Source organism: Moschus berezovskii, chromosome 14 (assembly GCF_049115385.1).
Source record: "Moschus berezovskii isolate FMDL1 chromosome 14, NW_MosBer_1.0, whole genome shotgun sequence".
Lineage (NCBI taxonomy): Eukaryota > Metazoa > Chordata > Mammalia > Artiodactyla > Moschidae > Moschus > Moschus berezovskii.
In genome coordinates, this window is record NC_142473.1 from 35271904 (window position 1) to 35298821 (window position 26918).

Here is a 26918-nt window from a genome sequence, read left to right on the forward strand (position 1 = left end):
GCTTAGCCTTCTGGGGAAGTAGTCATAGATATCATAAATAAAATATTCAGGTTGTGGGGAGTGTTGCGAGGACTGGTCAGAAGTTAGAAGCACATACAGTGGGCCCTTGTTGTTGTGTATGTTTTATATATGGTAGTATGTATATCAGTAAAAATTATTCTGTATTTAAGAATGTTATCAATATAAAATTGATAGAATAAAAACAACAAAAGATAAGAAAAGTAAGTTAGAGGCAGATATGTTTATGTGGGGGTTCATCTAAAGAAGACTTAAAAAATCTGAGATACTGGATTTTTTTTTTAATACTAAGGGGAAGCCAGTTGAGAGAAAGAGGTTAAAAATGTGGGAAATGGACTATATAACCAATAGAACAAAGTTTGGAGAAGGAGAGAAGCAATGGTATGCAGAGTATAAGTGAAGGGCAAGGTTATTAGCCGAGAGTGAGGATTTAGTGAGAAGGGCAAGAGGATTTGAAGAGTAAAGAAAGATAGGAAGTAATTGTAGGTAATTGAGAAAAGAGCTTATTACCATATTTCTTCATACTTGTTATAATCGGTTTCTTAAGCAAGTGAGCTGGGAGAATTAGGTCCTTGTATTTGGAGAAGGAAATACCCGTTTGTATTGGTGATTTTGGAAGCAGTTCAGTTTCTGGTATGACAAAACCAAGGGTAGATCCATGGGAGTGGTCACTGAGGTGGCATAGAGGGGGCTACTAGTGGTGAAGCAGGTGAGGCACCAAGGAGCCAACGGTTTAAATATGTTTATAGACAGATTTTTTGGTGGCCGCGTTTGATAATAGCATGGGCAGGAAAATTGTGAGCCAGCAGCCAAAGGTTCAGTGTTGCTAGGTGGTTCTTGGTAATTGACAACATGACATTATTCAGAGAGTGAGCACCTCAGTGGAGCAAGGGATTTTTATAAGAAAGTAGGATAATAGTCTAAAAGTAGTCCTTAGGAAAAAGAAGAGTCGCTGTCTCATCACCCGGCAGTACATCGTGTATGACAGAAACATTAGTCTATCTGAGGGACCTGCAGCAGAAGACAAAGAAGTAGTGGTGACATTTGTAGAAAAGCCTGGATGTTCAGTCTTACATGGAATTCTGAAGATGTTGGATTGAGTAAGGCCTTAATTCATGGCTGTCGTGTCTCACTGAAATAAAAGAACGGTAGATAATGAATAAGCAAAAAGAGGAAAGAAGCCGAGGAAGAGAAGATATTCTTATTCATAAGAGATTTCCACAAATTTGGGGGAGATTAATGGTCATGAGTGGTTTGATGGATGAAAGGACATAAAGGAAGTAGGAGCCCATAGTTCATATAAGGAGTCTAAGGTGGGAGCCAGTCTGTCCGTTGAAACCCAAAAGAAACCTTGGGCTTAGAGTTGTCATATGAGTCACAGAGTGCATGAGGAAGAAGTAAAACTGAAAATGATGAATTCACAGAAGATCTATAATCAAAACAGTTCTGTCAGCAACATCTGATTCTTACAGAGTGTAAGCAGTCGTTCCTGTATCAGAAGAAAATGAGTATGTTCTTTGTTACAGAAGTTGAAATCAGACTGATTATATTCTTTACAGTCGGAGATGGAGATGGTTATACAGTCTGCAAAACAAGACCTGAAGCTGATTGTGGCTCAGATCATGAACTTCTTATTGCAAAATTCAGGCTTAAATTAAAGAAAGTAGGGAAAACCACTAAGTCATTCATGTATGACCTAAGTCAAATCCTTTATGGTTTTACAGTGGAGGTGATGAGATCTGGTAGACAGAGTGCCTGAAGAACTGTGGACAGAGGTTTGTAACGTTGTTCAGGAGGTAGTAACCAAAACCAACACAAAGAAAAAGAAATACAAGAAGGCGAAGTGATTGTCTGAGGAGGCCTTACAGATAGCTGAGCAAAGAAGAGAACTGAAAGGCAAAGTAGAAAGGGAAACATATACCCAACTGAATTTCAACTTCCTGAGAATAGCAAGGAGAGATAAGAAAACCTTCTTAAATGAACAGTGCAGAGAAATAGAGGGAACACAATAAAATGAGAAAGTCTAGAGAGCTCTTCAAGAAAATTGATGATACCAGGGGAACATTTCATGTAAAGATGGGCACAATAAAGGACAGAAACAGCAGGGACCTAACAGAAGCAAAAGCTATTAAGAAGAGGTGGCAAGAATACACAGAAGAACTTTATAAAACAGGTATTAATGACCCAGATAACTATGATGGTGTGATCACTCACCCAGAGCCAGACATCCTGGAGTGTGAAGCCAAGTGGCCTTAGGAAGCATTACTATGAGCAAAGCTAGTGGAGGTGATGGAATTCCAGTTGAGCTCTTTCAAATCCTAAAAGATGATGCTGTGAAAGTGCTACCCTCAATATGCCAGTAAATCTGGAAAACTCAACAGTGGCCACAGGTCTGGAAAAGGTCAGTCTTCATTCCAATCCCAAAGAAGGGCAATGCCAAAGAATGTTCAGTTGTGCTCATTTGTACCATACAATTGTGCTCATTTCATATGATAGTAAGGTAATGCTCAAAATCCTTCAAGCTAGGCTTCAACAGTATTTGAATCAAGAACTTCCAGATACACAAGCTGAATTTAGAAAAGGCAGAGATCAAATTGCCAACATCCACTGGATCATAGAAAATGCAACGGAATTCCAGAAAAACATCTACTTCTGCTTTATTGACTATGCTAAAGCCTCTGACTGTATGGATCACAATAAACTGTGGAGAATTCTTACAGAGATGGGAATACCAGACCACCTTACTTGAAAAAGCTGTATGCAGGACAAGAAGCAACAGTTAGAACCAGACATGGAACAACACACTGGCTCAAAATTGGGAAAGGAGTACGTCAAGGCTGTGTATTGTCATGCTGCTTATTTGACTTATATGCAGAGTACCTTATGCAAAATGCTGGACTGGATGACTCACAAGCTAGACTCAAGATTGCAAGGAGAAATATCAACAACCTCAGATATGCAGATGATAACCACCCTGATGGCAGAAAGTGAAGAGGAACTAAAGATCATCTTCATGAGGATGAAAGGAGCATAAAAAAGCTGGCTTAAAACTCAGCACTCAAAAAACTAAGATCATGGCTTCTGGTCCCATTACTTCATGGCAAATAGATGGGGGAAAAGTGGAAACAGTGGCAGATTTTATATTCTTCAGCTCCAAAATCACCGTGGATGGTGACTGCAGCCGTGAAATGAAAAGATGCTTGCTCCTTGAAAGCAAAACTGTGCCAAACCTAGGCAATGTATTAAAAAGCAGAGACATCACTTTGCCGACAAAGATCCATAATAAAGGTATGGTTTTTCCAGTAGTCATCTACGGATGTGAGAATTGGACCATAAAGAAGACTGAGTGCTGAAGAAAGACCAATGCTTTCAAATTGTGGTGCTGGAGAAGACTCTTGAGAGTCCCTAGGACAGCAAGGAGATCAAACCAGGCAATCAGAAAGGAAATCAACCCTGAATATTTACTGGAAAAACTGATGCTGAAGCTGAAGTTCCAATACTTGGCCACCTGATGGGAAGAGCTGAGTCACTGGAAAAGACACTGATGATGGGAAAGATTGAGGGCAGGGGGAGAAGGGAGCGACAGAGGATGAGATGGTTGGATGGCATCACCGACTCAGTGGACAAGAGTTTGAGCAAACTCGGGGAGACAGTGAAGGACAGAGAAGCCTGGCATGCTGCAGTCCACGGGGTCACAAAGAGATGGACGTGACTTGGCACAAGCTAAGTGAATTGTGTAGGGCCATGGTACACAGGTTTTAAGGCCTCCATGGTATTAGTGCCCTGAAGCTCACTTTAGGGGACCTAAAGCCTGGCAGTAGACATGCCAGGGGCTTATGCCACTCGGAGGAGCTCCTAGCTGAAAGGACCCTACTTCTACATAGCAGAACAGGAAAGTTAAGTAAGCTGCTAAGTCTTGCATTCTTACAAATATGCAACATTACTCACTTTTGGCAGAAGTTATTAGAGTCAAGACCTAAGATAATACATACTGCCAAACCTATTCAGGGCATAAAGAGGAAAATACAAAAGAAACAGAAAAACTGCCACTATCAGAAAACAATTTAGGTAATAAGTAAGAACTTGTAAAAATACCTCCTAATTAGATAGTATTCTTGAAGAAGTTAAAGAGGTTATTATATCTACAGCAAGAATAGCATGTTATGAAAAAGGAGCAGAGACCAAGAAGTCTTAATATAACTGTTACATATAACTATTTTATTAATTATCAATTACTTTGTGATAAATTATCCCAAAACTTAATGGCATAACATGCAAAAAATATTTACTACTTCACATTTTTGGCGCATGAGGAGCTCAGGAGCAGCTTAGCTAGGCAGTTTTGGGTTGGAATCTCTCATAAAGTTGTAGTCAGGATGTCAGCCAGCCATCTGAAAGCTTAACAGGGCCAAGATAGCTGCTTCTGTGCTTCCACAGGTGGCTGGTGACGGGAAGACTTCATGATTGAAACATGAAGCAAACAGTGGCATAATCTGAAAGTGATTGATGGAGTGTATGACTTTAATGTAATAAACATTCTATTTCAAGTGACCGAGGAGTTATATCATTGGACCAGTAGAAAAGAAAACATAATCCTAACCTAACCTGCCTCTTAACCTGGCAAGAATAATATGTATAGGGTATGTTGTATTACAATATGTGTTTGGTCACAATAATGTAAATACATTATTTTTTTTTTCAGACTGTTAGAATCAACCTATTAGGCGAAGCATAGAATATTTTTAGTTGTGGCTGCAGATCAGAATGGAAATGTAAAAAATCCCTTTAAGGATACAAGTGAAAATGTAACTGAAAAACATGAAAGGTAAAAGGAAAGAAATATAATTAAAGAGAAGGATACGGACACAAATACCTAATGTGACATAGAGGAAAGTTAAGACACTTAACACCTTGTTGGAACAAATATATATATATATATATATATATAAAACTCCATCATTTAAACTTAGGGAATAACAGATAACTAGGAATAATAATATAGATGTTAAAAAGTGGGAAGAAAAAAAGGAAGGGAAGTGAAAATGGGACGACTCAGTGAGCAAACTCTTCAGAGATGAGCAGTGTGAAGTTATTTGGAGGTAGACCATCATGATAACTAGAATTTGCATGAGAAAGGTTGGTGCTTGCAGTGAGAAAGGGCATAGAGAATGTTTCTCCACATCATGTGCTCTTCCTAGTAGTTGCCGTGTCTTGTGTTGATTTTTTTAAAGCTGCATAAAAATGATGGACAGGGAAGCCTGGCATGCTGCAGTCTTTGGGGTCACAAAGAGTCGGACACAGCTGAACGACTGAATTGAACTGAACTGAAAAATGATATTCCAGTTTATTTTTTAGTGCATGTAAAAATTTTATGTTAGAATTTTGTTTCTAGCTAACCTGCAGTTGTTTAAGCAAGAATGTGACCATGGGTGAGACTGAAGCTTTCTGGGGGACTGGTTTGTTTTTTTTTTAGACATTGTCCTTATTAACACCATCTGAATGTCTGACTTTTGTCTTTTCAGGATCAAAACAAGCTGGAGAAACGCCAGCATCTGGAGACTCCTTGGATGGCACTCCTCGTACTCCCAACACCATCTTTGATTTCCCACCTCCTCCATTAGACCAGGTGCAGGAGGAAGAATGGGAAATGGAAAGGTAATTCAGTGGTGTCTTAGGTGTGTTTAGGACATTGCTTAAAAGTTTCTCACTGTATAGTATGCCTATACTTAGTAGTGTTTTTTTTCTACATGCTTTTTTGGGGAAAGAAATAGAATTTATTGGTAGTAAATATTAGGTACTGAAATGTTTTTAATTTATTTGATATTAAGTCATTACAGTATCCAGAAGAATTATTTATCAGTCACTGTGGTTTAACACAATTTTGAATATCTTTGTCATCAATTTTTTCATCACCATTTTATTTGTATGTTGACTGTCTATTCTCCATTGTTTTAGAGTGACTGAACATGGGACACCAAAGCCCTTTCGAAAGTAAGTAATTCTAAAGTAGCTTTCAGTGGGGCATATTTTAAGAAATATATCTTTTTTTCCCCTAAAGTCCTAGTTTTAAAGGAAAAAAAGCCCTATGCACAAATCTGTTAGATAGTATAAAAGAAATTTCTTAATAAACACAACTATTTAAAAATTTATGGAGGCGTTCATAACACATGTAAACTATTTTGTAAGGGAGGATGATGTTTCAGGTTCTGCTAAGTAATACTTCAGAAATCTGACTGATTGACTGTAACATAAAGACTTGTGCTGTCTCCCATTGTCCATGTGATGTCCTGAAATAGAAATCATTATTTGTTCTTCATCAGGTTTGACAGCATAGCTTTTGGAGAAAGTCAGAGTGAGGATGAACAGTTTGAAAATGACTTAGAGACAGATCCACCCAACTGGCAACAGCTCGTCAGTCGAGAAGTATTATTGGGACTAAAGCCTTGTGAGATTAAAAGACAGGAAGTAATTAATGGTGAGTTTAATTCATTTTTGTTATTCACATATATTGCATTTTATTAGAGTTAAACCAACCCCAAACCTTGGAGTTTGCTTCAGAGTTTATACTCACCGTTTGTTTTGAACAGAGAGGAAATTAATAGATGATCCCTGAACTTTCCAACTTAAAAATGCAAGTGATTGTATGATTCTTATTGATAATTTAAAAGGAAAATGTGTATAGCATTCAAGTTATTTAAAATTCATATCATTATAGGCTTAAATGTGAAAAATCATTTAGACAACACTTGTGCCCTCACTTTACTTTCAGGCTCTGTTATTTTTTTGTGCATAGATTATAAGTGAGAAAGCCAAGGCTCAGACTAACTAATTGAATTAGTCAAGATCATGCAGCTGGTAAGTGATGGGAAGAAAACTAAAATCTAGGTTTTCCTTTATCCTTGTGTAGTATGCTTTATTTTACCCTAGCTTATGTGACACAGAAGCTGTACCTATTACTATCTTTAAGTTTTGATCTGAATAAATACATGTCTGTCTCTAGCAGCATTGATACACGGTGAAATTAAAAAGCTTGGCCTTAGAAATAAGAGTCTGTAGGCAGGACTTCCCTGGTAGTCCAGTGGTTAAGAATCCACCTGCTAATGCAAGGGACATGAGTTCAGTCCCTGGTCCTGGAAGATCGTACACGCTGTGGGGCAACTAAGCCTGTGTGCCACAACTGCTGAAGTCTGCGCTCTAGAGTCTGTGCTCTGCAACAGGAGAAGCCACCACAATGAGAAGCCAACGCACCGCAACCAGAGAGTAGCCCCTGCTTGCTGCAGCTAGAGAAAGCCCACAGGCAGCAGCCGACACCCAGTGCAGCCTACTTAACTAATTAAAGAGAGTTAATAGGCAAGCTAGATAGCATAGAATGCTGTTGCTTCTGAAGAGGGTTCAGTTCAAAGACTGTGTGATATTTGGACTTATAGTTTTCTCATGTTGTAGTGGTGATTGGTTGGTGCTGGCAACCAGTGGATTTCAGAGTACATTGTTATCTTGTCGGTTCAGAATAGTTTTAAATGATACTTTTCATTTAGCAGTATTCAACTCTTAGAGCCAGTATCTAGTAGAGTTTCATGGAATTAAGAAGTGACTTCAGAGATACCATATCCTGTCAAAACTATAAATAATGATTATATTACTCATTTCATTCTTAATTTCAGCCAAAGCCTATGTTTGATCTCAGTCTAAGTAAGGTAACATTTTATGTTTCCTATTTTTCTGCTTAGAATTGTTCTACACTGAAAGAGCTCATGTTCGAACATTGAAGGTTCTGGATCAAGTGTTTTATCAGCGAGTGTCCAGAGAAGGAATTTTGTCACCTTCAGAACTGCGGAAAATTTTTTCAAACTTAGAAGATATTCTTCAACTTCACAGTAAGATAAATTGAGTCTGATCTTTGTTCCTGACATTTCCAATAGATAAATGATTGTTGGTATAAAAAGGCACCATAACAGTAAAATCTTATAAATAAATGTATCCATGTTGGCATTCCTGAAATTCTATAATTATATGTGAGCATAAGATAAAGAAATAGTTGGATCTTTGAATTTCTCCTCAGTTCCTTACTTTCACCACATCAACTTTTTAAATTCAGAGTATTAACACAGAACTTAGGGCCTAAAACAAATGCCTAAGACAATGCCTAAGACAAAAAACATAAATAGTTTAAATTACGCTTGGAAATTCCCGATTATTTACATTATATATGTTTTTTAAAATATATACTCTGTATATGTATAAATATATTTTGTAAGTAGTGATATATAGCATATAATCCAAAACATTCAGGAATTAAATTATTTTATGGTTTTGTTGCTTGGAATGCTTGAATGAATACATTAAAAATCAGTGCTGCTGTCTGTCCCTGGTTGTAGTCATCTTGGGCTTTGGAGACAATAGTATCAGTTCCTCTCTTTTTAAGTCACTGTTTCTCCAGGACCCTTACTTTTAGTCTTTCTTTCATTAAGGATGCCATCACCACCTAGCAACACCCACCCACCAAATAGTTGCCTTTTGCTCCTGTGTGGGTGATCCTGAGTTTCACCAGTGTGCTTGACACATTTGAGCATGATGATGTCCATTGTGTGGGAACACACGTTTTGAGAGGAATAGTGGGCGGAGTCACTTGAGCAGTTGAACTTTGTTTTCTTACAAGCATGGCTGGTTACAGATGGAATCTTGAGGTTAAATGCGCATTTGATGCCCCTGTACCGTATATAATGTGCTAGTTTCCACATTATTTTATGCTTTGGCAACTGGTTTTCATATAGAACTAAAAATATGTAGATGTATAGGAATTATGTCCAGATTTATATTTAAGGCAATTAGAAGCTACGTGGCTTAGTCGCTAAATTGTGTCCGACTCTTGCAACCCCATGGACTGTAGCCCTCTGTCCATGGGGTTTTCTAGGCAAGAATACTGGAGTGGGTTGCCATTTCCTTCTCCAGGAGATCTTCTGGACCCAGGAATCGAACCCGGATCTCCTGTATCGCAGGCAGATTCCTTCATTGCAGTCGGATTCTTTACTGACTGAGCTATGAGGGAAGAAGCTATACTACTCTGAAAATCCTTTTTTAAAAAATTTAGATTCATGATACTACGTATCTCAGCCTGAAATGAATGTATGCTTAATTTTTTTTCATCATTGTTTCCCCCCGCTTAGTTGGGTTGAATGAGCAAATGAAGGCTATTCGGAAGAGGAATGAGACCTCTGTTATTGATCAGATTGGGGAAGATTTGCTGATTTGGGTAAGGATATTGGCGATTTCATTTAAAAATTTTCATAGGCATTTAATCAGATTTAAGGTTAAGCTGCTGACCTTCCCAAGTATGCAAACTCATCCTTTAATGTAAAGATAAAAAGGTCCAAGTGTGTATTCTTAATAGTCTTCTAATAAGGGCCCATTTAACTATATGCTCTTTTCTCATGAAATTCGAGGTAATAGTTCTTCATGTTTTAAAGAATGTAGAGTAAAATGGACCTTGATAAAAATAATTTAACTGATGTGGAATTTTAACTGTCTTTTGTTGTCAAAATCTCAGAAATGTACTGTAAAACACTGGACAATTACAGATCGAGAGCTACCATCACAAAAGCAGGAAAGTGAAAATTACTTAACCTTATTTACAGTTAAAGGAAAGAGAGTTCAGAGACTATAGTAGCTGCTTGGCAGATTGCATTTATCTTTCTGGCTGACTCTCTGTCAGCATATACTCACTGGGGATACAGTGGCAGTCAGAACAGATACAGCTCCTGCCCTTGTGGAGCTTATAATCAGTAGGAGAAAAAGAATAGTCATTATTTCAAGTGTGATTAGTGTTACAAAAAGGGGAGAATAACAGGTTATTTTGGAAATAGATAGCAGGGACACCTAAACTGGAGCATACAGAAAATCTTCCGACAGGAAAGTGGGTTTGATGTAGACGCTTAAAGAAAGTCCTATAGTTAAGTCTGTGAGTAGTAGTTAAACATGTGACTTGGTTCCCAAAATTTTAACACTGGTTGAACAGGAACTGTTTAGATATGCCAGCAGATACTTACTTCAGTACGTAGACTGCTTGAGGAAATGACGAAAGATTTTGGCAATTTTACAATGATAACTTTTAAAAAGATTAAATACTGGAAAGTTGACCAGAACAATCTTCATCTTACTCTTTTCACTGATGGTGAGACCATGACTCAGAATCTACTAATCTGTTAGTAGATTTCTTAATGATTAGCCACTTGACATGTAAAACAGGATCAGGGAATCCTAATCTAGTCTCACTTTGCATTTACTGAACTTTCCAAAGCATTTTCTCCTTAGACCCATGCTGGCATTATTGTTGTTAAGGGGACTTAACTTCCTTGAAAATTCAGCTTATTGTGTGGCTACTCTGTGGTCGTGTGACTCATTTTGTTTCTTGATCTCTGAGTTCTGTGGGCTTGGCAGCACACTACCAAACTTGAAATAGAAAATTTGTAGTATGACATAGCGTAGCATCAATTTTCTTCTCCATTTGGATTAAAAAGTTGTGAGTCATATGGACTTAAGATATCAATCTTGATTCTGAAGCAGTTTAATTTACATCTCATATAAATAATGTTTAACACCAAGTGTCAAGTGAGATTCATCATTAATAAAGTACAAAAGTGCAGTTGGTCCTCTTGTAATAGCTCTTTGGACTACATAAATATTATATGTGAAATAAAGATACCTCTTAAAAGTGGGACAGAAAATTTATTTTAGAGCATGTAAAAAGAATTGTATTCTTGACCAGTGTGTTTTGCCTATAAGAGATTGAGGAAAAGCATTGAGGAAAATGGACTAACCAGTTTGGTTAGTTGCTGCTAGGTACGAATGGTTAATTTACGGCAAAGCATTGGCCAGAAATACTAAAAGCAGAAATCATAAATATGTGTCTAGATTTATTTTATCTTTTAAAAATAGTTTTGGAGAGTATTTTTCCAGTATTGCTCCCATGAGATCACCTTATATGTACTTTTGCTGCTAGTAAAACCACTGTAAAACTGCTTGAGGCTGGGGCGTTATTTTCTTTTGTAAACCCAGCTGCTGTTAGTAATTGCCTGGTACCTAGATTGACTAACATACCAAAAATTCTGCCAGTCTCATCTCTAAATATGTTGAGTGTCATATTTAAAATAAGAATACAACTTTGGAGCAACCTATTAAAACACCACTTTGTATGCTTCATAGTTGAAGAGGAAAGTACTGAGAGTTTACCTACAAGTGCCCTGTGCTGTGCTGTGCTTAGTCACTCAATCGTGTCTGACACTTTGCGACTCCATGGACTTTAGCCCACTAGGCTCCTCTGTCCATGGGGATTCTCCAGGCCAGAACACTGGAGTGGGTTGCTATCCTCTTTTCCAGGGGAATCTTCCCAACTTAGGGGTTGAACCCACATCTCTTAGCATCTCCTGCATTGGCAGGTGGGTTCTTTACCAGTCGCACCACCTGGAAAGCCAGTAAAAAGTATAATTTTTAGTAAAAGAGGTTCATAGGCTCATGAATCTTCCCTAACAGAAATTTAAGGGATGGAGCTCCACCTTCTGCGTAGGTGAAGTGGAGGTAATTTAATTTTATTGTGACCCAGAGAAGTTATGACCTGCCCTGGATTTCATAAGTAAGAAAGTAAGCTTGAATCCCAAGGATTTTCTTCCTACAGCAGTAAGACAGTAATTTTTGTGAAGGTGTCAGATTCTAAGAAAATCAAATTTTAATCTCAGTCTTTTAAGCATTTGTGTCTCATATTCCCCAGGTGTCAACCTTTCTGTCAGATTTAGAAGTGGGATAGACTGAAAAGGTAGTAAGTCATGGTAAGCTATGAACAAGAAAATACTAGACGATGATCAAAAAAGGTCTGGATACGTCGGAGTCAGAAGTTTTTTAGTGGAGAATCCTTGATAATCCACATTAAATATGTAGATTTCTGCTCCTTATTGCTTGGGGATACTTACTGGGATATTGGAAGGATTGTGGCTGTCTCTCATTTTGCCTGGCCTTATATAAGCTCAGTATCCCATTCTCTATTGTGTTCTTTGTGTTCTTGGCACAGTTCAGTGGACCCGGGGAGGAAAAGTTGAAACATGCTGCCGCTACCTTTTGCAGTAACCAACCCTTTGCCCTGGAAATGATAAAGTCTCGCCAGAAAAAGGATTCTCGATTCCAGACTTTTGTGCAAGTGAGTTGAGTGAGTCATGTAACAAACAAACAAACAAAAAAATGCAGTTTTTTGGGGGGGTCAATTATGGAATGAACTAGGGGAATTCTAAGGCTAAAATTTTGCATAAGGGTTATATCTATGTTTACATTTTTTAAGCCATACATTATCTGTTAAATTACTGGAGGATATAAAGGTGATACTGTAATGGTGAATTACAAAGAATATATGATGGGATTAAAATATTTGACATAGAAGTTCACATTGCCTTGGAGTTATTGGCAGGAAATGGCCATGTACACTATTGACATAAAACTGTCAAAACATAAGAAGGGCCTTATAGCCAGCCCAGAGAAGAGTCAAACAGCAGTCATGCTTACTGGGCTATATATTGATATAGATAACCATCAGTAAACTAGAGCCCATGGGCCATATCCAGCCTCTTCCCTGTTTTTATAAATAAAGTTTTATTGGAACACAGTTTATTTTGTATTGCTGTAGACAAATCACCAGAAATGTTGCAACTTGATGCAGATGTATCATGTCACAGTTTTGTAGTTTAAGAGTACAAATACAGTTGATCTGTGTCCTTTCTTCATGCTTTCATCAGGCTGAAATCAAAGTATCACTTGCAGCTGCAGTTCTCATCTGGGACTCTCTTAAGCTCACTAGTTGTCAGCAGAATTCATTTCCTTGTACATGTATAATCGAGAACCCTGTCTTCTTGCTGTTGTTGGCTAGCAACTGCTCTGGGCTCCTAGCAAGCGCCCAAATCTCTTTGCCACACAGCCCCTGTAGGCAGTTTATAAGATGTGTCCTTCTCGTCCAGGCCAGTAGGAACGTGTCTCTCTGACAGAGCTTGCTTTTAAAGACTCCTCTGATTAAATCAGTCTCACCTAGGACAATCTCCTTTTTGATTGACTCAGAGTTGATAGTCACCTGATCACAGGAGCAATAACCCATTATATTGATAGGTTCTGTCCACACTCAAGGGCAGGGAGTGGGTTATACAGGTTGTACACCAGAAAATTGGAATCTTGGAGGCCTTCTTAGAACTCTATTGCACAGAGCCAAGTTCATTCCTTTCTTAGGTATTGTCTCTGGCTGCTTTGTGTTAAAACAGCAGAATGGAATAGTTGTGACAGAGACTGATGACATTCAAAGCCATGTCTGGCATATTATTGAGAAGTTTGCAGACCTCTGTTACAGCTGAGCTGATATATCTCTGATCTACTGTTCCTACTTGGAGTGGCAGATAGCAGATTAACTGATTAACTTTTGGTAGGAAAGCCAGTCATTGGAAGATATAACTAGATTTTCTTAGTATGTAAAGATAAAACTTCTTTCACAAGAAAGCAGTTCTTAGAGATGATTGTGGATATTGGCAATCCTTGCATAAACAGATAGCATAGAGCCATTTGCTGAGTGATAAAGGCTAAGTTCTCATGCGACGAGTTGACTCACTGGAAAAGACTCTGATGCTGGGAAAGGTTGGGGGCGGGAGGAGAAGGGGACGACAGAGAATGAGATGGCTGGATGGCATCATCGACTCTGTGGACATGAGTTTGAGTGAACTCCGGGAGTTGGTGATGGACAGGGAGGCCTGGCGTGCTGTGATTCATGGGGTCACGGAGAGTCGGACACGACTGAGTGACTGAACTGAACTGAACTGAAAGGCTACGTTATATGATTCAAGGAGAAAACAGGAGTGGAGTGTTTCAGTGGCATGTCCTGGCAGGTTTTAAGTCTTGATTTAATAACCAGAACTATGATGCTGAAGACATTTGTATGATGAATATATGGTGCATGTTAGGAATTATAGTCCTAATAATTACAAATTCACTTATTTGCCTTTAATTTTAGGATGCTGAGAGTAATCCACTGTGTCGTCGTCTGCAGCTAAAGGATATCATTCCCACTCAAATGCAGAGACTTACTAAGTACCCTCTTCTCTTGGACAATATCGCCAAATACACAGGTACAACATTCTCACTGAAAGAGCTTAAGAACAACAACAGCAAAAACACATTTTGCTGAATAATCTCTCACAGCATCCTGGTGTCTGGCACTTTGAATTTCCAAGTAGTATGGCAAAATATTCTAGCAAGATTCAGTTGTCTTCAGGCTATTTGATTTAATGTGCTCCATTAGTAGCTCCTGCACAGGGTTTACACAGTCTATGGATCTTGGTTAAATCTGGCTCACACATATTTTTGTAAGTAAAGTTTTATTGGAACATAGTCATGTTCACTTGTTGAAATATTATCTGTTGACTACCTTTGCTGTACAACACAGGGTTAAATAGTTGTGACAAAGACCATTTGGCCTGTAAAATAGAAAAAGTTTACCAATACTTCCTCTAGCATGTATCATCATGTTTCCTTTGGTGAAGGTCTATACCAGGTTGAAGAGATGTTTTATATCTATTGATAATGTACTTTCATTAAGTCCAATCAGTGTATTATCACTCCAACTCTCGTTTTAAAATATGAAGTGAAACTCAGTTTCTCAATTGAGCTTTAGGTTCTTATACTTACTTAGTTCTCAATACTTCTGTGCAATTAAATGCCTATTTTTTATGCCTGGGAATTTGAAAATATACACAGTAATTTTTATACTTTAATATATTTATTCAGTATAATTGAAATATTGTTTAGAGGATTATAATTTCAAACATTCTGATCTGGTATTCTTTACCAAAACATAACCTCAACACAATCTCAATACATTTTGGTGAATTTCATCTTCTTTTAATGATAACAAGTATTGTTAAGTTATTTTCTTTCTTTAATCCCAATTTTAAAGAAACTTATTTTGGAGCTATTTTTAATTATTTTATCACTCAAAAATATTGCTTAACTAGTCAACTGTACATAATCTTGTAGGCTGTGCACTTTGAAACTGCAAGGAGAAAGAAGTCTCGTTTATATAAGTTTACAATGTGAATGAAACCCGCTTCTTGGGGTGGACTTGATACTTGATATAAAGCCTCACTCCTCACATTTGATTTCTTTTTAAAAATTAGTATTTATGCTTAAAGACTGTGATAAGAAGTCTTACCTGTCCAAAGACTACCTAAATTGAGAGTCTGCTATAGGTTTTTTATCCTGGTTATAAAATATTCAGGGTCTTAGTATGCTTTCATGCTGTTGAAATAAAGTGGTAAAAGTAGTATCTCCTTTATGTATATATATGCTTATATTCTTTTCTGATTTCCTCTGTTTTACATTTTGGATTTTTTCACCATATTTAGAGTGGCCAACAGAAAGGGAGAAGGTGAAGAAAGCTGCAGATCACTGTCGTCAGATCTTAAATTATGTGAACCAGGCTGTGAAGGAGGCAGAGAACAAGCAGGTAAGAAGGAAAAGAATGAAGACACAGGTTGACAGTAAGAATAAAAACGTTAAATTAGTGTTACCCAGAGCCTGTTCAGTAACCTTTGTAGCTGTTGTTACCTAATGAAGGGCGGAACACTGCTTACCTATTCATGTAGTAGGTGGGTCCAGATGAGTTTGTGGTGGGACGTCAGAGTTGTACTTGGTTCTCTTAAGCGTCTCTAGCTACTTGTTTGCTCATTCATTCAGTCTGTTGGTAAAACTTTGGAAAAATAGGAACTTTCAAGTTTGTTGTTTATAATGCAAAATGTTATAATCCCAGAGGGAAAATTAGAAATTTATATCTAAATTTAAAAAACACATATTCACATGTTCATCCTTTGATCCAACATTCTCTTCTTAGTGATGTACCCAAGAGAAATGGAGATATATGCCCATAGACTTCTTCCGGAATATTTGTAGCATAAACCAAATGTAGTATAGTCATAAACTAAAGTAATACCAGCAATAATGGGTGAATCTTACAAACATTATTCTGAGTGAAAGAAACTGGACACAAAAGACTACATATATATATATTCTGTTTAGTGAACTTATCAGTTCAGTTCAGTCGCTCAGTCGTGTCTGACTCTCTGCGACCCCATGAGTCACAGCACGCCAGGCCTCCCTGTCCATCACCAACTCCCGGAGTTCACTCAAACTCACCTCCATCAAGTGGGTGATGCCATCCAAGACCTAGCTAAATTAATTTATGGTGGAAAAAAATCAGAGAAGTGGTTTGTCACTGAGGATGTGGGGACAGATATTAGCTAGGAGGAAGTATGAGAGAGCCTTCTGAAGTGATGGCTATATTTCATATCTTGATAGGAGTTTGAATGCGTAAGTATATGCATTGGTAAAAGCTCATGGAAAGGTACACTTAAAATGTGTACATTTCACTGTATATAAATTTTACTTTGAGAAAAAAACTGTTAACAAATATTGAACTCCCATTAATGATATTGAACTCTTGTTAGCTCTGTTAATGATAAAATGTTTAAAGTGTGCTTATATCAGTAACTTATTTTTAAACACATCCAAAATATCAAATGGATTGATGGATAGATAGAGGGATGAGTAGATGGACAGATACATAATCAAACAGATATAGCAGATGTTAATTGTGGAATGTAGATGAGTACATGGGCATTTACTATATACATGCCGACCTTTCTATTTAGAAATATTTTATAATCTTGGGAAAAATGCATGTACCCTTTAATCCAACCATTCTTCCTCTGGAAGTGGATCCTAATATACATGTCCATTAGTAAGATGTAATTCAACTATAGGTTTTTCACAAAGTTGAATACCACACAGCCACTGAAAAAATGAGCCTACTCTCTATTTGCTAATGGAACCATCACCAAGGTATATTGATATGATGCACACACAGAAATGTGTATATGACTATATTGTTATTTTTGAATAAGTGATACACGTATGAAAATATTATGTTACCATATATTTCTTTTAAAAAGAGTATATCTATACACAGCATGCACAGAGGCAAGCTAACTTCTATCCATGTGTTCTTTTTTGCTTAGAATTTTCCTCATAGGCTACCCAAGAAATGGGTATTAGTGATTACTTTAGAGAAAACTGGGGGTGGGGAAAGCATGGACAAGCATAGAGGGAGACTTCCTTTTTTGTGTGTGGCTTATATTACTTTATGAATTTTGTACCATGTACATGATTTACTATTTAGAAAGTAAATACAAGCTAGTTAGAGGCCAGAGAGTTTGAAAAAAAGATTGGAATAGCTAAAGAGGTGGAAGGAAAACCAGGAGAGGGTAGTATCACCAAAGCCAGAAGAAGGGAGTGTTTTAAGAAAGAGTGAGTTGTCAGTTGTGGCTGATGTTGCAAGCGCTCAGTAAATGCAGTGGGAGTGTCCGCATTCAATTAAGAAACAGGGAGGTCATTGATCTCCAAAGGAGTAACCTTAGCTCTGTCCTCTCTGATTTTCAGCGCTTGGAAGATTATCAGCGTCGCCTTGATACCTCTAATCTGAAGTTGTCAGAATACCCAAATGTTGAAGAGCTCAGGGTAAGAGATGGTCTAATCATTACTTAAAAATAAAATTTACTGAAGTCCTGGCAGATGATTAACATCTCAGTGGGAACATACGTCACCTGAAGGAGTTCTTATATCATAGATTGTCTATACTAAGGATTCTTTTCTTCCTTTTAAATGTCTTGGTCTGTGTGTAAAGACTGCTTTAGTCTTTCATCAGAGGAATATTTTGTATGAAACTAAGTTTTTGTGACAAGAATTTGCAGGAGACTAAGGAACATTCCTTATTGTTTAATTTTATTGTACTCTATGGTTTGAGTAAGAGTAGGGCTGTTTACTGTTGGAACTTTCCAGATTTTTGAGTTAAGGAATATAATTATTTTTCTATGAAGCTCTTCCAAAGTATTAAAGTTGAAACCATTACTGGAATGATAGTAAAATATTTATGAATTGCTATTTCTTGTACGTGGAGTTTTTGTGTTAATTAACTTCTGAGGATTTTAAGTCTTTCTTGTACTGTTTCACTGGTTCTTTTGGCAGATTTATTTGATGACTATTAAAATAGACTTTTGTATCATACATAACAGCTTATCAAAACACATGCTGATATGCTGAGCTTCCTAACTTCCAGAGACTTAAGATTTTTCTAGAGCTGCTTATACTAAAAGGTGATTCTCTCAAGTTATTAATATTTAGAGCAAGCCTGAGTACTTCCTGGACTTCTCTAAATGCTGTTCTTAGAGCTTTTTTTGGAACGAGAGCCTAGAACTCAGAGGCTTCATATGCATAAGCCATGATTTAGTTAGTTATGCACAGAAAAAAATAAGGAAGGGTGTTGAGACTCTAGGGACACTGAATGTTTGCTTCGTTTTTATTAAGCTATTGTCATCTGTTTAGAGTGAGATTGGGAAGACTTTACTCGAGCATTTTTCTACAAGATGCATTTTCCTTTTTAGAATGTTTTATGCAGCTTACTTTAACTGGATTTTTATTCTATTTTCAATAGCTGACAGATATCAATAATAGTGAATGTAAATGATGTCTTTAATATTAGGAATTTCTTGAAAGGAGACACTACGGAATATCATCTATGTGCTTGGAAATAATTTGTGTATAATTCTCCTTATTTTGGCAGAATTTGGATTTAACAAAAAGGAAGATGATTCACGAAGGCCCATTGGTTTGGAAGGTGAATAGAGATAAAACTATTGGTAGGTGTACTGTCTGCCAATCTGGGGGAGAACAGAGAAGGAAAAAAAATAGGAAAGTTTTCTTATGCCAAAGAGAAAAGACATCCACTCACATTTTTCAGTTACAGCAGTTAGCAGTGGTACTTTGTATTATTTATACATTTACAGAAAATCTGTTTATGTGATTATTTTACATGTGAAATGTGTTAAATATTTATCTAGGAATGAAGCAGAGAATTCTGTCATTATCCAGTCCTGTCTCCATCTTTGTATGCTGATCAGGCTAAGCTTCTTTTAAACTTCTCTATCTCAAACTATCTGTGATGAAGAACCATTGTTTTTTTATTTGTTGTGATACTTTAAAAATGAATTATTAAAAATGAAATTAAAAAACACAATAGCAAGTCAATTTTTAAAATTTACTAGATTTACCAGAAATCAGTTTTCTATGTCAGATTGTTATAAAGTTTATAAAACACGTCTCAGTTTCTGTACTAATCACCTTTTCCTACATTTTTATTATTAGATCTATATACATTGCTGCTGGAAGATATTCTTGTATTGTTACAAAAGCAGGATGATAGACTGGTGTTAAGGTGTCACAGTAAGATTCTGGCATCTACAGCTGACAGTAAACACACATTTAGCCCTGTCATCAAGTTGAATACGGTGTTGGTTCGACAAGTGGCAACAGGCAAGTATGTCCGCTGAATGACACTAATCTCCAGGTTCATCATGACATTGCATAAGACACTCAGTGTTGTCTAAGTTGCATAGCTGGCATGGAGTTCTGCTCCTTTTATTTATACAGATCAAGTGAAATGCGTTTGCTGCCTAGAATGTGAATTATGAGTTTATATCCCAAAATTACTTAGGATGCTTAGATTCTCTGAATAATTTTTCACATTTAAAACTTTTCTGCGTATTACTCTGATCTTTATTTCATGTTCAAGTCAGTAAAGATGGTGAATTGGAGCTAATGCCATTGAAAAGGCTTTCATTATTTTGTTAGTTTCTTTAAAAACTTCAGGAGTTTATTTGGGCAAAATATATTTGAATTGGGCAGCATCTAATATATCAGACAGACTTATTTTTTTAGATTATTTTTATTTATTTTTTTGAGAAGATAAAATATTTATTTATTTTAAATTATGAAAGTATGATAACACCTTTACCAGAGACTTGGAAAATACAAAACAAAGTTATATATGGTTCCACTATATATTATGATTATTTTTTTAAGTAGAAAAGAGTTTTAGTTGGAGTTTCAATATCAAACTCTCAAAAATTAACAGAATGAACAGACAGAAAAGTAGAAGGATATAATAGACTGGAAAAGCACTGTGACCCAATTCAGCATAATTAAGATTTATATAATTTGCACACGACAACAGGATAGAAATTCAAGTTCCCATAGACTATAAACCAGGAGATACTGGAGCTTATCCAGGGACACATAACTGGGTGGAAAATTTTATGGTCTAAAGGTATTAAATCATAGAGTCTGTTTTCTTATCACTGTGGAATTATATTAGAAATCAATATCAGAAGATATTTGAAAATAATGCTTATATTCTCAACTGCAATGTGACATTTGCCAAAAGAAATATTGAATTTAGCCATTGACAGGGCTTTCCTCTTTTGATATGGGGGTGGGGAAAAGCAAAAACAGGAGAAGTAGGTGTGGTTTAGGTTTTTTAAAAATCAGTTGAAGTTAGAAAGTTACACATTAACAGTACTAATAATGAAGATCCCTTTTTAAAATTGTTAATTCCATGGTGGTAAGATACATTTATGACCTCATTTCATCAATACCTACTGAATATTACCAACTAGCCGTTTAGCAAAAGGGCAATATGGAATACATGCAAAAAGAATGTTTAGTTCAATAATTTAGATAATAGACACTTTTTTGTTTTTAATAAATTACTGTGGAATTAGTGTTAGCTTTTATAATATTTGTCTTATTAAAGTATTAAATGTATATCAGTTCAGTTCAGTCGCGACCGACTCTTTGCGACCCCATGAATTATAGCACGCCAAGCCTCCCTGTCCATCACCAACTCCCGGAGTTCACTCAAACTCATGTCCATTGAGTCGGTGATGCCGTCCAGCCATCTCATTCTCTGTTGTCCCCTTCTCCTCCCGCCCTCAATCTTTCCCAGCATCAGAGTCTTTTCCAGTGAGTGAACTCTTTGCATGAGGTGGCCAAAGTATATAGTATAAGATAAAATAATTTGCAGAATTTTTAAGTTGTATTTGCTGAGTTTTTACTAAGTGAATGAGTGTCTGCAGAGTGATCACGTGTAACCTTTACTTAGATTAAGATGCACAATAGTACCAGCATACTAGAAACATCTTTCACAGCCTCTGTGGGTCATATCATTAGAGTAAATTTGTCTTGTTTTTTTTTCAGATAACAAAGCTTTATTCGTCATCTCCATGTCTGATAATGGAGCCCAAATTTATGAACTGGTGGCACAGACAGTTTCCGAAAAGACTGTGTATGTACTGGACATAGCTACCTTGTTGTATTGTGTCCTGTTATTCTGAATATAATATTCCACAATCTTAACCTTGCTTTTGTAATAGGACTTTGAGAAACAAAAACTGTATGGAAACAGATACTTCCTCTGTATTCTTTGAGAGGTGTTCTTTTAAGAACTTGTTTTTTAGATACCTGTCTCTTACTTGGGCTTCCCAGGTGGCTCTAGTGATAAAGAACCCACTTGCCAATGCAGGAGTTGTAAGAGATAAAGGTTTGATCCCTGAGTAAGGAAGATCCCCTGGAGAAGGGCATGGCAGCCCACTACAGTATTCTTGTCTCTTATTTGGAAAAGTATCTTTTCTAAAGAAAAAATTCTACAAGTGTCAAGTGAAGTTTTTTTAATGGATAGTGTATCCATAATGTTGTTAGGTTTTTCATTAAGGTGTAGAGTTTTTGTAATCTCTACTTAATAGTATGTCTCCAAAATAAAGATACCCTCTGGCAGAAATAGGGTTTTTTGTTTGTTGGTTTGGTTTCTGGTATAGTTCATTGATTTATTTCTGCTGCCTGAGTATATTTAAAATGTGTTTCGTTTTCCTTTCCCTTCTGTATGTATTTTTTGCTCTTTTCAAACATGCAGCTGGCAGGACCTAATATGTCGGATGGCCGCATCCGTGAAGGAGCAGTCCACAAAGCCGATCCCACTGCCACAGCCACCACCGTGCGAGTGAGTGTGCCTCTGCTTCTGAGTGGCATCAGAAAAAGGATGGATGATTCTTAACATTTTGTTGAAATGATCTTTAGGCACCTTGTTAAGCTAAAAGGTTATTTATTTATTTTTTCTTTTGTAGAGGAGACAACGATGAAGAAGAACCTCCAAAATTAAAAGTGGAACATCATGACATTTCAGTTACTGGTCTGCAGAGTCCAGGTAAACTGCTTTTCACAGTTAACCAGGAAGAAAGTAATCTACATGTTAGTTAATAAAATGTGAAGAGACTTAACTGTTTTGGTTTATGCAGGTTCTGGCATCTGCTGTTCACTTTAACAGACTTTGCTCATGCGCCTTCTGTGTACTATCATAATGCCACACTAAGTGCATGCATTTTACTTTGTGGACAATCTCTGTAGCTCATGTGGTTATTTTTTTCCAAATATTTTTCTGGGTGCTTCCCATTGAAAGTTTTGTTAAGATGTATCCTGCTTTCTCTATTCCATTGAACAGACAGAGATTTGGGATTAGAGTCTCCTTTAATGTCATCAAAACCTCAGTCTCATTCGCTGGGTACCTCTGGGAAGTCGGAAGTAGATGACCTTTTTGTGGCTGAGAGACAGTTTGTGAAGGAGGAGCACGCACACGGGACACTAAAGGAAGTTGGAGTAAATTATCAAATCACAATCCCAGACCCACACTTGCCTATCTCGGAAGAACGGTGGGCGCTGGATGCACTAAGGAATTGTAAGTTCTTTTCATAGGTTAACACAGATATACTTATTAAGCACCAGAGTTCTATAATGTACTATGCAACCATTTCGGGAAAGTCAAGAAAGTATGAACTTGAATTTTCCCTTCAAGAATTTTACAGTCTAGTTTGGAAGATAACAGAAAACTTTCCCTTACCTTCTTAAGTAGATAACCTTTATAGGTATGTCAAAATTGATCTGCTTTGAGTGACTAGAGAAGGGAGGCATTAGAAAACAAGAGAGCTGTTATTACTCCCTTGAAGAATGGGTAAGACTCAAAATAGATATTTATTAATAAGAGAATAAATAGAAGTCATTCAAATAAGAAGAATGGTAGGACCAAAAACAAAAAGGCTAAACCTCTGAGGGTGTTCAGAGAGCAGTAATTAGGGCAGCTGGCCGGTGTGGGAGACCACACAAGCTAAAGGAGTTGTGGGACAAGGTTAGAAAGCTGGAGGACACTTTGTGGAGCACAGCTGTTGTGGACCCTGAAGACTGTACTGAAGGGTGGCACCACACAGAGTTTTGAGGACTATTTTGAGCTACAGATCTTCTTCTGTTTTTCTTGTGAATGAATACTATAGTATTCTTCACCACAGCCCATTCTACACACACACACACAGGTGCATGACTGGGTGGTCTTTGCCACTCTGTTAGCTATCCCCCCACCTTTCCAGCCTGGTTGAGGACCTCTGGTACAGACAGGAGTGCATCACATGTCTCAGGTATACTGGAGGAAGGGAATAGGCTGGCTGCAGAGAAAGAACCATTTGAAGTTTTTAAGCTGGAGTGTATGTATTAGTAATGAAAAAGAATATTCTGGCTGAGAGCTGCAGAAGGATTTGAATGGAAACAGGATTGGTGTGGTCTGGGCTTGAGGCTAAATGGGTTTGGACTAGAATGGTGAAATGGTATTAGAGAAATAAAAGTGAAGTGAGGAACCAACAAATACTTAAAACAATTGACTTCTTTGGATGTGAGGACAAAGGAAAGGGAATATTTAGAGATAATTTCAGTTTTCTTGTCAGAAATAAAAATTAGAAAGGACTGCCACTGCCCACTGCTATACTTTCTTTTCTCCTTCTTTTCCTTGCCCATAGATTGTGGGCTCAATTGTAAAACATGTTGAGTTGTAGGTAATGGATGGCAAGCCATTTAAGAGGAAGGATGAGCAGGAGGTTGGAATTTTAAGACTGGAACTTTGGAGGAGGTTAGGGAGAAAAGTGGCTCTGAGTGTCAAAGCCGTATGAATTCATAGCATCTTTCAGGGAGTGACTGCAGAGCAGAAAGAGAGGGTCAAAGACCCAAACCCGTGTGGAGACTTTATTTAAAGGGAAGACAGAAATTAAGGCAGTTGAAAGTAGGGAATTGGTCAAGTCATTTAAGACCTACTCTATTCTTGACTCATTGAGTTAACAGTGGTAATGATTTCTGATGGTTTCACTAACATTGTTCCACTGACCCTCTCGTTGAGTGGCCTCACAGCATACACTGGCCCATTTAAAATTAAATTGGTTCTGTTTTCAGCAAGCTGTGTTCCTTAGTGAGATCATTTTTAAAAACTAATAAATATTTCCTTATCCTTTGAAATTATGCATGGTATCAAACATTGGAATTAAATTTACAGGCCAGCTTTGTTTTCTTTGTCACCATTTAAGGAGATTCTTTGGGTTATTTTAGATGATAAAATAAATGTCCTGTGTCTCTAATAAAATTAGAAAAAGTAATGCCTATGTAAATAGTGTGTGCTTCTGGAAAAAGCAGAACTTTCAGATTCTTTTGTTTAGATTAATACAGCTTTTCTACATCCTTTTAAGAAGTACTTTGGGGGTATTATTCCAGTTATATGGAAGAAAAAGTGGAGGCAGGTATAGTATTGGTTATTTAACAGTTTAAAATAGGAGAATAATAGGAAAATCTCCATTGAGAATTCTTCAGGTTTTTTTTTTTTTTGTCTAGTTTAATGTTAAATATTCTCTAGATGGGTGTTTTATTTCATTTTTCAAACCAATCAAAAAATGAAATTAGTGTTTTTTATTGTATGTTAGTAAAAAGGTACTGGCTTTAAGAGAGAAAATATAATTCCTCTAATTTAATTCTGTCTGTCTGAGGTTATGTGAATGCATATGTTCTCCCCACTTCCTAAATCTTCTAGTGGGTTTGTTGAAGCAGCTGCTGGTACACCAGCTGGGCTTGACTGAGAAGAGCACTCAGGAAGACTGGCCACATTTTCCAAGATGCAGGACAGCCTCTCTCGGGGTGCAGGCAGACAGTGGAACCCAGAACCCTGAAAATATTAAGGCCTGTCATCCTGTTGAAGCACAGATGCCCTTTAGAACTGGAACTGGTGACATTTCAACTTGTTACAGTCCACGGACTTCAACTGAATCTTCTGCTCCACGGGATTCAGTAGTACTGGCATTCCAAGAGAGCCAGGCAAGTGACATTTTAGTAATGGACCACATGACTATGACCCCAGAGATGCCTCCCTCAGAGCCAGAAGGGGGTCTTGATGAGAGTGGAGAGCACTTTTTTGATGCCCGTGAAGCACATAGTGATGATAATCCATCAGAAGGTGATGGAGCAGTTAAAAAGGAAGAGAAGGATGTTAATTTGCGCATCTCAGGCAAGTTCCTTTCACATTTAAACTTTGATTTCGATCGTCGTTATTTGTCCTATGTGCTGAAATCGATGTTTCTTGGATATCCAAGCGTTACTTAATGTGTGTGTCTGTGTATCTGTGTATAGTGTCTGTATATTCTTTCATGCAGTAAATACTGTCTCTGCTCTATGCTGGACCCCATCCTAGGTCCTGGGAGATGTAGCAGTGAATAAAACACAGAAAAACCCACTCTTCTCATGAAGCTTCACCACCACTTGGGGAAAGAGTAACAATAAATAAGTTACCAAATAAATAGATGTCGGATACTAAGGATGATAGAGAAAAATAAGTCATACTGAGGGGCTCAGACAGTAATGAGGACGGACAGGGTGGTCAGGGAAGAAGGCCTCTCGTGAGGTAGCACTTGAGCAGAGACCCAGGGGAAGGGAAGGAAGACGCTGTGTGGGTGTCCAGAAGTAAAGTGTTCCAGCAGAGGAGGTGAGCACACAGTCTGCGAGGCCAGAGCAGGCATTCTGTGGTTAGAGAGCACAGGCTTTGGGAGAAAATGGTGAGAGATGAGGCCAGGCTGATATTTGACAGGGAAAGTGGTTGTAAGATCATATAGGGACTCGGTAGTTTTCAACTTTTAACTTGTAAAATGCTAGCAAACATGAAGTTATTCCGGAATGACCAGGAATGTTTACTAAGTGTAGCTTTAATCTGAAGTAAGAAAATTCTGATGTCCTGAAAACGTAACTTGGAAATTTGGGACTTAATGGCCTTTCCCCCTCTTTAGTAGCTTTTAAGCTATTTCAGATGTTAAAGGATCCTCTGGCAATGCAGGAGACCCCAGTTTGATTCCCGAGTGGGAAAGATCTGCTAGAGAAGGGATAGGCTACCCACTCCAGTATTCTTGGGCTTCCCTAGTGGCTCAGCTGGTAAAGAATTTGCCTGCAATTTGGACCACCTAGGTTTGATCCCTGGGTTTGGAAGACTCCCTGGAGAAGGAAAAGGCTACCCACTCCAGTATTCTGACCTGGAGAATTCTATGGACTGTATAGTTCATGGGGTTGCAATGAGTCAGACACGACTGAGTGACTTTAACTTTCACTTTTCAGTAGCTTTTAAAGGTGTCAGCACATCACCCCACATCTATTTTCCGACGTGTTGGAGGTGGTACTAACCTCTTCAACCTGTCCTGTCTCTGTCCGTAGGAACCTATCTGATCCTTGATGGCTATGACCCGGTGCAGGAGAGCTCCACAGATGACGAGGTTGCTTCCTCGTTCCCCCTTCAGCCCGGGACAGGCATCCCCTCTCTGGACTCTGGACACCAGCAGCAGCCTTCTCCCCAGAATGCTCATTCTGACGGGGCTGTTTCACCGTTCACCCAAGAATTCCTGGTCCAGCAGCACTGGGGAGCTATGGAGGATTCCTGTTTTGAGATCCAGAGTCCCTCTGCTTGTGCTGATTCACAAAGCCAGATCATGGAGTACATTCGTAAAATAGAGGCTGACCTTGAACACTTAAAGGTACCTTGGACTTCATTCTTAAGAGTCGGATATAAGAAACGCATTTAACAGAGAGGAAGTGTAGAATGATCAACA

General features: G+C 37.8%; 1 protein-coding gene across 3 annotated transcripts in view; it reads left to right on the plus strand.

Moving 5' to 3' along the window:
* Nucleotides 1-26918, plus strand: part of ARHGEF12 (Rho guanine nucleotide exchange factor 12) — a 165650-nt gene that overhangs the window by 132634 nt on the left and 6098 nt on the right. For all 3 annotated transcript variants that reach the window (XM_055423223.2, XM_055423224.2, XM_055423226.2), the window contains 17 exons: nucleotides 5541-5673; nucleotides 5974-6009; nucleotides 6339-6493; nucleotides 7746-7892; nucleotides 9183-9268; nucleotides 12077-12202; nucleotides 14045-14159; nucleotides 15435-15535; nucleotides 17524-17601; nucleotides 18704-18779; nucleotides 19285-19452; nucleotides 21175-21262; nucleotides 21887-21973; nucleotides 22098-22177; nucleotides 22472-22705; nucleotides 24866-25336; nucleotides 26527-26843. In XM_055423223.2, the coding sequence (XP_055279198.2) occupies nucleotides 5541-5673; nucleotides 5974-6009; nucleotides 6339-6493; nucleotides 7746-7892; nucleotides 9183-9268; nucleotides 12077-12202; nucleotides 14045-14159; nucleotides 15435-15535; nucleotides 17524-17601; nucleotides 18704-18779; nucleotides 19285-19452; nucleotides 21175-21262; nucleotides 21887-21973; nucleotides 22098-22177; nucleotides 22472-22705; nucleotides 24866-25336; nucleotides 26527-26843 (2498 nt within the window). The remainder of the gene's footprint in view (nucleotides 1-5540; nucleotides 5674-5973; nucleotides 6010-6338; nucleotides 6494-7745; nucleotides 7893-9182; nucleotides 9269-12076; nucleotides 12203-14044; nucleotides 14160-15434; nucleotides 15536-17523; nucleotides 17602-18703; nucleotides 18780-19284; nucleotides 19453-21174; nucleotides 21263-21886; nucleotides 21974-22097; nucleotides 22178-22471; nucleotides 22706-24865; nucleotides 25337-26526; nucleotides 26844-26918) is intronic.